The following is a 14314-nucleotide window of genomic DNA, read 5'->3' as shown; positions in this document are numbered from 1 at the left end:
AATGTAAATGCAGCTAATGCTCTCATAACTTAGTAATGATAACACCTTTTTTTTTTTCCTGAAATCTTAAGAAATATAAATTATAATGAATTTGTATATTGTAATTGGCCCGTCCTCGCCATATTAATTACATGTAGCTCAAAGAACATAATTCACTTGTCGGTAATGTAATTTGTTATAAATTTTATAATATTATTGCATCGATGATGTTTTGATATCTATATATGAATATTGAATTGAATATACTGATAGTGATACATAAAATTTCAATAAAAAAATTACTATATTAAATCAAAGAATCTACGTCTTGATCCGCTTAACTAGCAAGGAAATTAAAGATGTCATATAGGTGATTTTTGGTTGGAATATAATGATGTCTTAAAGGGAAATTTTGTTCTTAAACTATTTGATTTTCTTAGTACGGGCGTTGGGTATCAAGCACTGCAATGTCGTTCTTGAATATTGAAAATTGTGCAATGTTTTTTTAACGAACATCTGTTACAAAAAAAGATCTCATAAAATTACAGATGAGCATACTACAAGAAAATTAATACCAATGAAATCTATAAAATGATGAATAAATGTCAAGAGGTTAATGTTATTTTTGATCCATATTAAAGACCAAACTTAATATACCATTCGTGTGGAGATCATTAAGGCGTACCCACTTCTCTAAGTATTATATATCTCGCCTCTTCATATGATCTCATGAAAGGGACCAATCTTGCTTTCTTTACCATTTGGGTTATTTGGCATCGAAAAGAATTGCTTTACAATACCAAACCAAGTTCCTCATTAGTACATGCAAGTTACCCAAATATAAGGTCTTTTTGAACTGATATTAATTTAATTTGTTTCATTTTGTGGAGGGCCATTTTTCCCAAAAAATATTAATGGAACGAAAGAAAGCGTATGAATATGAAGGCAAAGCCGGAGAGGCCCAGGTAATAAGTCACATCACATCACATCCGCACCTACTGGCACTGCCTCTCTAACCTCTGAAACATCCCATTTCAGCACCGAAGCGCCATCTCCGGACTCCTTTGTTTAACAATCAAACCAAGCGCCTTTTCAATTACCTCAAACAAATATATATAAGTAGGCTCCAACTTTTCTTAATATCATCAATCTTACCCCAGCGTTAGATTCACTCAGAAGGATTCCTATCTTTGTCTTCAACTGTAATATGCATATATAAATACATCTAACTGGTGGCAGGCACAGCATCATCAGTTAAAAACATACACGAAAAATGAAACAGTTCAAAACATTATTGATCAATCAGCCTCCCTTCCTCTTCTGCATTAGGAATAAGGGAGAGAATTAATTGATGCCGAATAGTAGAGGAATTGAAGGTTAGTGGAAATGGTGGCTGGTTCTGTGAAGGTTAGAGAATGGAGCTACAGTTTGGAAGAACTGGTGGAGATGGACAGGAATGGAGAGCACAAGAGAGAAGAGTGGGTGAAGAATCCTCCAGAGCCTCCAAGTCCATGGAAGCAATTATGGGACACAGCCAAGGACACTTATGTGCCTACTCGATACAATCACAAGTCTCTTTTCAAACGTATACTTTCTCTGGTTTACCACTTCTTTCCCATACTGCACTCTCTCAGACACTACAATGCCTCCAAGTTTAAGAACGACCTGTTGGCTGGTCTCACTCTTGCCAGCCTCACCATTCCCCAGGTACCGACCTCCCTATTCTCTTGCTCATTTCTTCTATATCTATATTTGTACATATTGTTAATGCAGATGATTTGAATCCATAACATTAAACTCTTTGAGCTTTACGTCAAATATTTTTTTCTTTCTGGGATTGTATTTCTTCCATACGGGCTATGAATGAATATGAGAGATTCAGTTTGCATCTTTACAATCATCATCAACTCTTGTTTTTAGTCTCTCTTTTCCAATATGCATTTTGGAAATACCATTTTATTTTATTTTTACTTAAGTAGGATAAAAAAGCTGTTACAAAAAACAAATAATAGAATGAAAAGTATCATTATTTTATTATTTATTGATGTGATTATTAATTTTTTCCCAAGCAATTATTTTTCTTTCTCAAAATTTTACATGGTTTAGGAAAACTTGTTTCCAATACATATAAGCTCACAGGATTTGGGGCTAATATAATATCTAATTCTTGTCAAATGTTTCTCATTTTGTTTGAAATTTGAAAATACATTATTTAATCCATATCTTATATAAAATCTTTTTGTTTTACCAATTTTCTAATCAAATGTTTCTCATTTTGAATTTTTAGGGAATGCATTCTTTAATATTAGGGATTAAATTGAATTTTTTTCCAGATAACAAGAAATTGATAACAAAATTTTAAAACTATGAAAGTTAAAATTAAAATTTACAAAATTATTTACAGTTTAAAATTAAAATTTACATAATTATTTACAGTTTCTTGAGGGATTATTTTAAGAATTCAAATTTTCTATAAAATGACATAAGGAAATACTCCCCGGTCCTTAATGTAAAACCTAATTAACTAGTTTGAGTACGTTAATGATGTTAGTTAAATTTAGTTAATATGATATGTTTTTTCTAAACACTCTAAGCATCTTCCTCAATTCTTTTTCTCCCTTCCCTATTTGATTATTGTTAAGCAAATATCAATAGGGTTAATTTAAAATAAAAATTGATAAACATATGAAATAAGTCTTACATATAAAACTAATATCAACTCCTCATTAGCTGGGCTTTATATTAAGGATTGAAAGACTATTAACATTTGTCTAGATTATATTTTTAATCGTTCAAAATATTGAGATATATAATAATTAATTGTTTTTAATGTTTGTGCGATTAAGTGCATATTATTAATAGTGTTCAAATGTGATAAACGACCAAAACAATATTCAGTATTTAATAATTGTCCTGATAAAATAGATTGTATATAAAAAATTTGGAAAAAAAGAGCATATTATTCACAACTTGTGAATAGCTTAACTTGCTAAAAGTTTTATATTTTATATTAATTGATATGCAGATATTAATGATACTAATATTAATCAACATGCAGAGTATGGGATATGCAACTATGGCAGAGCTTAATCCTCAATATGGACTGTGTAAGTTGAAGGATTACCTTTTAAGTTCTTTAAGCCAGCGGCATTTTTATGCATTAAGCTTTAAAATTTCTCATTTCGCTTCTTTTTGTAAGGAACTATCTAACTGGTGCAGTATGATTATTTCAGATACAAGCATTGTCCCACCTATGTTATTTTCCGTACTCACAAGCTCAAGGGAAATAGTGATCGGGCCTGTATCCGTGGATTCAGTGCTTCTTTCCACAATGATTGGAAAATTGAAAGATCCTCGTCACGATTCTGCTGCTTACACAAAACTCGTTTTCACTGCAACTTTCTTTACGGGCATCTTCCAGGTTTCCTTTGGACTCTTCAGGTCACTTTTTGGCCCCCGATTAACCTTCTAAACCTGAAGTTGTTTGATTTCTATTGAGATCATTCAATTCGTTCATACGATCAGATAGTTCAAATTTTGCAGGTTAGGGTTTCTGGTGGATTATTTTTCCCATGCAGCGATTGTGGGGTTCTTGGCAGGAGCTGCTGTCATCATTGGTTTACAGCAAATGAAAGGACTACTTGGGATCAGGAATTATACAAACAAAACTGATATAATTTCTGTCACGAAAGTTATTTGGACATCGGTGTCTGACCAAGTAAGATTAGAGAGCTAAGGGCATGGTGTGTGTGTATATATATATAGAGTTCATTGTTCTAAAAAGAAGAAATGCTTTTAATTTAATTTCATCAGCTGATCCTAGTGAATAATGGCTTTCTTTCACTTTCTTTTTTTTTTTCAGTCGAAGTGGAATCCTTCTAGTTTAATTCTTGGGCTCTCATTTCTGGCTTTCATTCTGATTATCAGATTTCTGGTGAGTAATAATGTTACTGCAAGCTGATGAATGTTTATGGGATGCACCCATTTTCTCTCTACATTATTGTCTCTAATATCATTTCCTATCTGCTTATTAGGGTAAAAGGCACAAGAAACTCTTCTGGCTGTCCACAATCGCTCCTCTACTCTCAGTTATTGTATCGTGTCTTATTGTATCAAGAATTAATGCTGATCATGAAGATAAATTTGAGGTCTTGGGGAAAATCGAAGGAAGTAGCTTGAACCCAAGTTCATTGTACCAGTTAAACTTTGATTCTAAGTTCATTGGGAATTTGGCCAAGATTGGGTTTATTATTGCCATAATTTCACTCACGGTGACGAGGCCCTCCACTTAATCTATTTCATTTCTGATAATTATATATCACCTTAATATGGTCTTTCTGATTTCCTGCGTGGTGCAATAAATTGAAGGAAGCTATTGCAGTTGGTCGATCTTTTGCCGCCTTGAGAGGATACAATCTTGATCCCAACAAAGAAATGGTATCATTAGGCCTAATAAACATTGTTGGATCTTTCACTTCATGCTATGTTGCCTCAGGTAAGCTTCTTTCATATGCATTAATATATTATTTGTGGTTTCTAATATAAGAGCTAGTTGGGAGTTGAGTTTGGTTCTAAATATAAAATCTTAGTCTATATTTTGTTCTCCCCACTTATCTTTTTTTGTCCAAACTATCCCTATTGATTTAACGTGTGGGAGTTTGCATCAAGGGATAGTTTCAATACAAATGGTTTAAAAAAGGTATTTTAGAAAACCAATACATATTTTGAATAAATAACTAATTTAACTAGTTTTGTAATCTTCTTGAATTACTTAAGCAGATATTCTTCCGGTCTTTAATATATAACCTAATTGTTGAGTTAATTTTGGTTCTAAATATAATACCTATTTTTCATATTTATCAATTTTTCCTAAATTACCTCTATGGATACTCCCTCAATCATAATCAAATAGAAAAAGGGAGAGAGAATATTACGGAAAATGATTATGGTGTTTTAGGAAAAACATATCATATTTTTTATAATTAACTACCTTACCTAACTTCCTTAATCTAATCAAATTAGTTAAATAGGTCTTATATTAAGGACCGGAAGAGTATTATGTTGAGGACCGGAAATAGTACATTAAATTATGAACGTTATTAAAGAAGAATGTCAGATTGGTCAGTAATACTAATTATGCCTGAACTGTATGTGCAGGTTCATTTTCACGTACTGCTGTAAACTATAGTTGTGGCTCGGAAACAATGGTTTCGAACATAGTGATGGCTCTTACAGTGCTGTTTTCGCTGAGACATTTGAAAACGTGGTTGTCTTCCACTCCAACAGCAGTACTAGCTTCAATGATTCTTTCAGCTTTACCAGGAATTATTGACGTGAAGAAAGCTATACACATTTGGAAGGTTGATAAGATTGATTTCCTGGCTTGTGCTGCAGCCTTCTTCGGGATCTTGTTTTTTTCTGTGGAAATTGGTCTTTTAACTGCGGTAATTTTCTCTCTTTTTAATTACTCTGTATGGAAAATCTAATTTAATTTTTAGATTGTAAGAGGATAATGCTCTAGGATATAGAAAAGAGAAGAATGATTGCACTGCATACATGAACTCGAGCTAGCTTGGTATTTGAGATATTTGGTCTGAGACAAACAAATTAAAGTCTTGATATTTGGTCTCGAGCAGAGAAACATGAGCTGGCTTTTCTCCTTTAGACTCCACTGTAAGATTGGACCTACAAAACATGCTTTAGCCATTAGTTTGGGAGTTTTGGACTTTTACCTTTATACTCCATCCATTCGTATTTTCATTTGAGACCCTTTTCATCAACTAAGCATTAGTACTTTTAAGTGATTTAGTTCATATAAATCTTCAAGTCCAAATTTAGAGTTTTGCTTTATAGTTAAATCAATATGTCAACCTTAAAACACAATTTAACTTAAAAGGAAGAGGGCAAATAATATGTGGGCTGACTAAAATATATATCTGGTGCAGGTTATCATATCATTTGCAAAGATAATGCTGATATCAATTCAACCTGGGATAGCAATTGTTGGAAGACTTCCGGGCACAGATGAGTTCTGTGATGCTGAACAATATCCAATGGCTGTCAAAGTTCCTGGAGTGTTAATAGTTCGTGTCAAATCTGGTTGTCTGTGTTTTGCAAATTCAAATCTTGTCAAGGAAAAGTATATACCCCCTTTCTGCGCATACCTCTCCATAGTTTAGTGTTTAATTTCTTTAATTAGACACTTCCTGTGATTTTAAGACAACAACACTTTTGTCTGTCGTGTTAAAGAATTGTTAGATGGGTGTTTAATGACGAAGCTGTGGAAGATCCCAAAGCACAAAGCACTTTCAAATACGTTATTCTTGACATGTCAAGTAGGCACAATAGAAACATGTCCTACTAGCTCTCTACTTAGTTATTTTAGCTATTTACTCTCCAAACAAAACTGAATCCTTTTTTTTTTTTTTTAATTTCACATCACAATCATAGGTCTCATGAATATTGACACAGCGGGGATTGCTTCTTTGGAGGAGCTGCATATTAGTTTGGCTTCACATGGGCTTCTGGTAAGTCTCTTTTATTTCATTTTACTTTTGTTTTGGAATATTTGTTGATTACTACATATATTTATAATAATCTCTCTCTCTTTTCTCAGTTGGCCATCGCCAACCCTAGGTGGCAAGTAATTCACAAGCTGAGAATAGCTGAGTTTGTCAACAAAATTGGAGAAAAAGTTTTTCTGTCTGTAGGAGAAGCGGTTGAGGCATGTCTTACAGCCAAAATGGCAGTCATGTAACCATAAATTAAATCTGTTTTCCTGAGAGTGTTTAGATCAATATAAAAAGATAAGAATCAATATTCTCATGAAATTTAATCACTTGCTTTAAAAAACAAAGTCTTCCAATTACAGTTTTGCTTCGAAAGGACTCAAAGTGCCTTCCTCCTCATATATATATATATATTAGAGTTCATTATGGGAATACATCAAGCTGTAATTAAAAACAATATGCATGTTCCAGTTACTGAGTTACGTTGTACTGGTAACTAATTCAACTGTCGTTTACTGCTAAATCCAGCATTCATCATCTCCAACATCCTTTAATGTAGTCTGTACCACTCACACTATGATGTCATTTCTTGCGTGCGTGTCCAATACTTTGGTATACAATTTGGACAGGATATGAGGTCTGTACAGTGGGATCTGGGAAATGCGTCAAGGTTCAATGAATGAGAAATGAATGGCGCTGCTGTTACGCGGTGCTATTACGCTCGTTTAGTGGACCAATAAATTAAAAAAAAAAGTTTTTTTTTTTTTTATCTGGCTAAGTTCTCTAATGTGATTGCTCCTCGTTGGTAATGGGGTTGACTCGATCGATAAAGCTTTTATTACTTATGGTTCTTCTTTTATTAATATTGAAATTGAAATGGGATGCTGCATCTGTCACAAAAGAATTTGATACCTCTACCTCTCACTGTACTGTTCTCCAACTTTGCCTTCCTTATAATTGCTCACTCTCAAGATTCCAATGTTATAGAGGTCAATCGCTGCAAAGAAGATTTGTTTTATCGAAATGAATATATCTATATGTGTGTGTGTACACACACAGACAAATATTCTTGAGATATCAAATAAACACCCCCCTCCCGGTGAAAATCTCAATATCTACATAATAAAGAATGTTGGAGCTGGTAGAAGGTTAATGGACTAATTGTATCATACTTTTTATGATCAGTCTGATCATCACTACCGTACATTTATGTTATTAATAAAAGAAAAGGAAAAAATTTACAAAAGGGAAAAAGAGGTTCCAAAACATGTACCAGCCCTGCAGGTTGAAACTTGAAAGAGCATATGGCAAAGAGTATATAAAGATTAATTAGTGGCCTTAAAAAAAAGTAATTTTAATATTTATTTGCATATTTTGATATGCTCCCGCTGACATCAACATTTGATAAGAATTTTGATTATTCCTAATTGTAATTTGCAACGATTCCACAAACCTATGTCACAAACTAGATTCAGTGCCCTTTTTGCTCCACACAAAACGAAAACTATAAAAAAAAAAGGTGGGGGACCTAATAACGATACAACTTGATCATTTTTGAATATTATAATTGATAATTGATGGCTCCTTTGCTTAAATTTCGCCTCAGAAATCATTATATGCTGTGCCAATAGGTCATGATTGAGTGACACATAAAAGAGAACTAAATAAAATTCAAGAGGGTATTGAGGAAACAGGGTTTTTCACCAAGTAGTAGTAGACCTTCAATATGCAGAATTATTGGGAAAGCCTTTTGAAGTGCAAACATATGCTTCCCTCATTTTCTTAAAATAAAGATTAGTGCTCACTAATTATCTTTGAATATGATTCTTGGTGTGCCTAGCTATGACAAGTAATTGTCTTGTGTTTGATTGATGTGATCATTGCATAGTCAATATGATCTAATCAAATTTAATTTTAAAACCACAATTAACCCATAATTCTTTTAATTAATCCTTGTGAATCTATTACTTCTCGAAAGAATGGATATGCTTTCTATCTATCTTAGGTGTTCCTTTGTATGGGGAACGTGGACAAGGAATCCCATACTTTAAATATATTTCATATATCATTAAGGTCCTGTTTCTAGTTCTCAATATCAGAGAGTTACCTAATTAGTTTTGATAAATTAAGAAAATCAACTAGATTGGTTAGTTAATTATAACAAATATAGCATGATCTCCTTAAAATACTTTTGTATAACATTATATTATATATGAGTGTATAAATTAGGTAAATTAATTTAGAAAAAATGATAAATATAAGGGATAAAATAAATTAATATCTTATATTTATGACCAAATCCAACATTCAACTGGTGTTTATATTAAAACAGAGGTAATATTCTTTCTCAGAAATAAAAATGCTATACTTATAATATTTTTGGATTTATCCTAAAATATGATTACTAGACATATATCCTTTAGTATTTATCCTTCTATGTGGCTAAATTTAGGGCGGCTAAATGTAATGGATTTTTAGCAAGACACTTGGACATTTCATATTCTCCACTCTTTGATAAATCAAATACAAAATTAATGATGAAAATAAATTAGTATCCCTCTTTTAAAAATGATTAAAAAAATTAATTACTAAATATAAAAAGTATATAAAAATTTAAAATAATTATAAGCACTAATTTGTTTGGAAATGACAAGGGCTAAAAGGAAGAAATCTAATTTCCTTCAAAATCACCCCCTCCCGGAAATATATAATATGAAAAACAATTTAAGTGCAATGTTATGTTTTGTGTAGCTGGTAAAAAAGCATGTTATGTTTTCTGTATAGAGAAAATTGTGATTAAAATATAACATGTGCTTTTCCCCCAACAATCACAACTTAGTAACATGCAATTGAATTTTTTTTTTTAAAAAAAGAAAACAAATCCACTTGTATCTGGTTAATATTTAAGCTAATGATATAGTGATGCTCAAGAAATCAACTTCTTTCCCTCAATTATTTAAAGTTTTAATGATATTGCGACAAGTCAATACTCAGAATAACAGTACAAATTGAATTGTTTACGAATTTGGCAAGGAAAGGAAACACGTAGAGAGGTGGGTTTAGGTCTATATAAGATGCTTCAAACGATGAGTTCTTCAACTTCAACCTCTGAAAAGGTTATAGCACTTGAGAATCTGCAAGTTTCATGAGAGTATAGTGAGGCCTTCTATCCGTGACGAGACCAAGCTAGGTTCTCCCAAACACTTCAATAATAATCAAACACATATCATGGCTTCTTCGGATTTGATAAGGTCCGAGTGGGTGCTCAATGCTCCTGAGCCTCCCTCTCTTTGGCGTCGCTTTTCTGATTCCCTCACCAAATCTGTTTCTCACTATCGCCACAAACTTTCCTCTCTGAGAGACCAGCCTGGTCCCAAGCCTGTTCTTTCACTTTTGCAGGAAGTTTTCCCTATTCTTCATTGGGGCCGTCACTATTCTCTCACTAAATTCAGAAACGATTTTCTTGCCGGTCTCACTATTGCCAGTCTCTGCATTCCTCAGGTTAACAGCTATCTATAATTCTTTATAATAACTTGCAACTCATACACATAGTTTTTGTACTACAATAATCTGCTATATTATAATATTATCTACAGAGCATTGGGTATGCGACTTTGGCACACCTGGATCCTCAATATGGCCTCTGTAAGTGGCATAACATGATCAACTTTGCCTATACAAATTGCAGTGCTGGGAAGTTTTATGTTTAATTAAATTGGTGAACTATTTTTGTATGATTAATGTTTCAGACACAAGTGTTGTTCCTCCACTTATATATGCTGTCATGGGGAGTTCAAGAGACATAGCAGTTGGACCAGTGGCTGTGGTTTCACTTCTTTTGTCTTCTATGGTTCAGAAGTTAATAGACCCTGCCTCTGATCCCCTTGGTTATACGAAGCTTGTTTTGACTACCACTCTTTTCGCTGGGATCTTTCAGGCTGCCTTTGGCCTCTTCAGGTCTCACGTTAGTTTATTCTTTTGTTTTCCCGTTTGTCTCACTTCCGTAATGGATAATGAAACACTTATCCAATAATGAATTGACAGGTTGGGGTTCCTTGTGGATTTTCTGTCCCATGCTGTTATCGTTGGATTCATGGCGGGAGCCGCCGTTGTTATTGGTCTTCAACAGTTGAAGGGACTGTTTGGTATCTCTCACTTTACCAACAAGACCGACATTATCTCTGTCCTCAAAGCTACCTGGAGATCATTCCAACATCCTGTATATTACTTTTCTTTAATTACTTTACATGCAATAAGTCTTTTATTATTCATTAATGTTTTTAAAAGTAAATGCTGGAATATCCTCTAATACAGTGGAATCCTCGTAATTTCTTCCTGGGATCCTCATTCCTGATCTTCATTCTATCAACTAGATTTGTGGTGAGTGATTCTTAAAACCATGATCAGGTCGGTCACATGCATGTTCTTTTATTTTCTCATGAACTCTGCCATTGATGAAAGACCTGAATTCTCCGGCAGGCTAAACGGAAGAAGAAACTGTTCTGGCTTGCTGCAATCTCACCTCTCGTGTCAGTGATAGTTTCAACTCTGATTGTTTTTGCGACAAGAGCTGACAAAAATGGCGTTAATATTGTGAAACACATCAGAGGAGGATTGAACCCAAGCTCCATCAATCAGCTAGACTTCAAAAGCCCCCATATTGCAGGAGTAGCCAAAATCGGACTAGTTGTTGCTCTCGTTGCCCTCACTGTTAGTGCACCTATCACGACTATGCTACAGATCGAGTTGTAATAATTATCTTTTCTCCGACGTTAATTATTCGAATGAATTAATTGGTTTCAATAGGAATCTGTTGCCGTTGGCCGCTCTTTTGCATCTTTGAAAGGTTACCGTATCGACGGAAACAAGGAAATGATGTCTATAGGCCTCACCAACATCATCGGATCTTTCACCTCCTGCTATGTTGCAACTGGTAATTGGTAACTTCATCTTTGTTTAAACGTCACACACATACATGTTCATAATAAAACTAGTTAGCAATATATATATATATATATATATATATATGATGTGTGATGAAACAGGTTCATTCTCGCGGACGGCGGTGAATTATGCGGCGGGATGTGAAACGTTAATGTCGAATGTTGTGATGGGTATTACAGTGATGATATCACTGCAATTCTTGACCAAGTTGCTGTATTACACTCCTACTGCGATTCTTGCTTCGGTCATCCTCTCTGCTCTTCCAGGGCTCATTGATGTCTCCGAAGCTTACAAAATCTGGAAGGTTGACAAGCTTGACTTTATCGCCACCTCTTCTGCCTTCTTTGGTGTGCTTTTCTCTTCTGTTGAGATTGCTCTCCTCTTAGCCGTAAGCATCATTCTTCATTTCCCATCTCTATCTTTTCTCTTGTCTTTTTCATCAATATATGGTGGGTCCAAAATGTCTCCTCAACAAATCCACGGAAATCTGCAACTGTCTCCCCAATTACTATAGCTATGATATGCAGTGTAAGAGTCAAATAACTAATTTACAGATATTAAAGAAACTAATTAAACTAGTTATCTAAAATAAATTAACATGTATTGATTTTCATATAATACTCTTTCTAAGATATGCATTATAACTATTTTTTGAGGGAACTCAATAGATACTTTTGAGAAAAAATTATAAATTTAGAAGACAAAATATATTAAAGCCCGGTATTTAGAATCAAAATAAATTTTTTTGTTTAACTCTTATATTTAGGGCCACACGTAGTAATACGACATTAAATAAATACGGCCCTAGTGGCCCCTATTATTTAAATTAAAATAATATTTTTGAGTGGTTTTTCAACATCAATAATAATGGGCACATATGGAAGAACTCATTAAATACTTCACTTTTTTTTTTAAAACAAAAATCTTGTATATATTAAGAACAATAAAAGCTTCCAGATGAGGTCTTTCATTAGAGGAACAAATTAAAGGGATTAACTGGTAGCTTTTGTAGATGTTCCATTTTCCGGATACGAAATCATGTTTTGTTTCTGTGGGAATGGCAAGGATTTAATTATATATGCCCCACCAACTTAATTATGGATGCACTATGGGTGATGCAGGATGGATATACATCTGTGCACAGTTGAAACTCCAATATCTCGGGAATCATTATTTATCATAAACAACTGCCTTCTCGTCAACTCTACTAAGCTATAGTATCTAAAAATAGTAGTAATGAACAGTGGTTCTTAATTCAAAGTGAATCGATTACCTTCATTATTATTTTTTGTTTTTTCCATTAAGAAATATAAATATGGATTGTGTTGTAACATAATGGTGCAGGTGGCAATATCGTTTTTGAAAATCATACTGATTTCAATTAGGCCCGGAACAGAAACTCTGGGAAAGCTTCCAGGAATTGACTTGTTCTGCGATGTGAATCAGTATCCTATGGCTGTGAAGCCTCCTGGCACTCTAATCGTACGCGTTAAGTCTGCCTTGCTTTGCTTTGCAAATGCCACTTTCGTTAGGGAAAGGTGTGTGTGTGTGTGTATAATTTGTCACTTTCAATGCTTAGAAAATATTATTATGAGTAACCATAAGCAGCAGAACCTTAATTACTTCTCAAATTTCGTGGAAATTAAGGATCATCAAATGGGTGGCTCAGGAAGAATCAGAGGACGACAAGGGAAATACCACGAGTACCATTCGGCTCGTGATTCTCGACATCTCCAGTAAGTTATTCTTACAACTCAAACGGGATCTTTATGCTGGCAATAAATATAATAATGTCACTAAGTACTTTTTATGGTAGATTTGGTGAATATTGATACGTCTGGAATTGCTTGTCTGGAGGAACTCCGTCAAAGTTTGGAGTCACAGAGGAAGGAGGTAATAATTAATTATTTATGGCACAGAGAGGAGTAAATATGTATATGTATTTCTGCAATTAATATGATAAAACGTACTTTTGACCTAATACGTATTGGACGTTATCAGTTAGCAATTGCGAGCCCTACATGGGAGGTGATCCACAAGTTAAAGGCGGCCAACTTTGTGAGCAAAATTGGTGGAAGGGTGTTCTTGACTGTTGGGGAAGCTATTGGATGCAAACAGAATTGTACTGCTACATTGGATTAGGATCCATTTGTGGCTCTCCAACCACTTGTTTAAAAGTCTAGAACTAGTTCTTATGTATGCCTCAATAATGCTTGTTTGACTCACTGTGCTTTGTCTTTATGTACTTGTGGTGTGACATAAATATATCCTAATAAAAAGCTTGTTTAATTTGGATTAACGTTGAGATAATTTTAGATTAATTTTAGCTTTTTATAAAAGATCCTTCTTTCAAAAGATTACTCAACCTTTTCTCTTTGTGGTGGCAACCAATGCAACTTTTTGTTTGAACCAGCGATTCCGTCAAATTTATGTCTTCTAATTTCTGCCAAGTCTCTTCATCAATTAATGTTTCTTTCCCCGCGCGTTCCAGAATTAAAAGTGCAGCAAGCTGCTAATGATTTCTAATGGTTAAAGATTGGACAAGTAAGAATGACGGCATAACAAGCTAATCAACGTGGCTCTTTTCCATTATTGATGAGAATTCGAATTGGAATTGTATTAAGGTTGGAGTTTTGTGGAAGATGACCAAATCTCCATGAAGGAGCATACAACAGATTACTCGGCATGACTAATTAAGCCATTATTAGAAAAGCTTGATGATAATTAATTTAATTCTAGACTTGAAACCCCCCCCAAATTTTATGATTATACTCCTCCGGTCCTTAATATAAGATCCATTTGACTAATTTGATTAGATTAAGGAAGTTAGGTAAGTTGGTTAATTATAAGAAATGTGACATGTTTTTCCTAAAACACCATGA

General features: G+C 33.9%; 2 protein-coding genes across 2 annotated transcripts; both read left to right on the top strand.

The window, feature by feature from the left end:
* Positions 1-1365: 1365 nt before the first annotated feature.
* LOC114714517 (early nodulin-70-like) lies at positions 1366-6736 on the top strand. The gene is made up of 12 exons (XM_028899258.1): positions 1366-1686; positions 3038-3086; positions 3213-3420; positions 3523-3697; positions 3842-3913; positions 4014-4250; positions 4348-4474; positions 5137-5423; positions 5925-6118; positions 6229-6314; positions 6430-6506; positions 6596-6736. Exons 1-12 carry the CDS (start codon positions 1366-1368, stop codon positions 6734-6736), a joined length of 1974 nt encoding a protein of 657 aa, XP_028755091.1.
* Positions 6737-9588: 2852 nt separating this feature from the next.
* On the top strand, positions 9589-13731 carry LOC114714550 (sulfate transporter 2.1). The gene is made up of 12 exons (XM_028899302.1): positions 9589-9989; positions 10085-10133; positions 10238-10445; positions 10533-10707; positions 10803-10868; positions 10968-11198; positions 11295-11421; positions 11534-11820; positions 12777-12970; positions 13080-13168; positions 13249-13325; positions 13434-13731. The coding sequence occupies exons 1-12, from the start codon at positions 9717-9719 to the stop codon at positions 13572-13574; spliced, it is 1917 nt and encodes a 638-aa protein (XP_028755135.1). The 5' UTR covers positions 9589-9716; the 3' UTR covers positions 13575-13731.
* Positions 13732-14314: the final 583 nt, after the last annotated feature.

The sequence above is a fragment of the Neltuma alba genome, unplaced genomic scaffold, assembly GCF_004799145.2.
Source record: "Neltuma alba isolate B1F8T4 unplaced genomic scaffold, ASM479914v2 tig00011509_pilon, whole genome shotgun sequence".
Taxonomy (NCBI): Eukaryota; Viridiplantae; Streptophyta; class Magnoliopsida; order Fabales; family Fabaceae; genus Neltuma; species Neltuma alba.
This window is presented reverse-complemented; position numbering and strand designations above follow the sequence as displayed.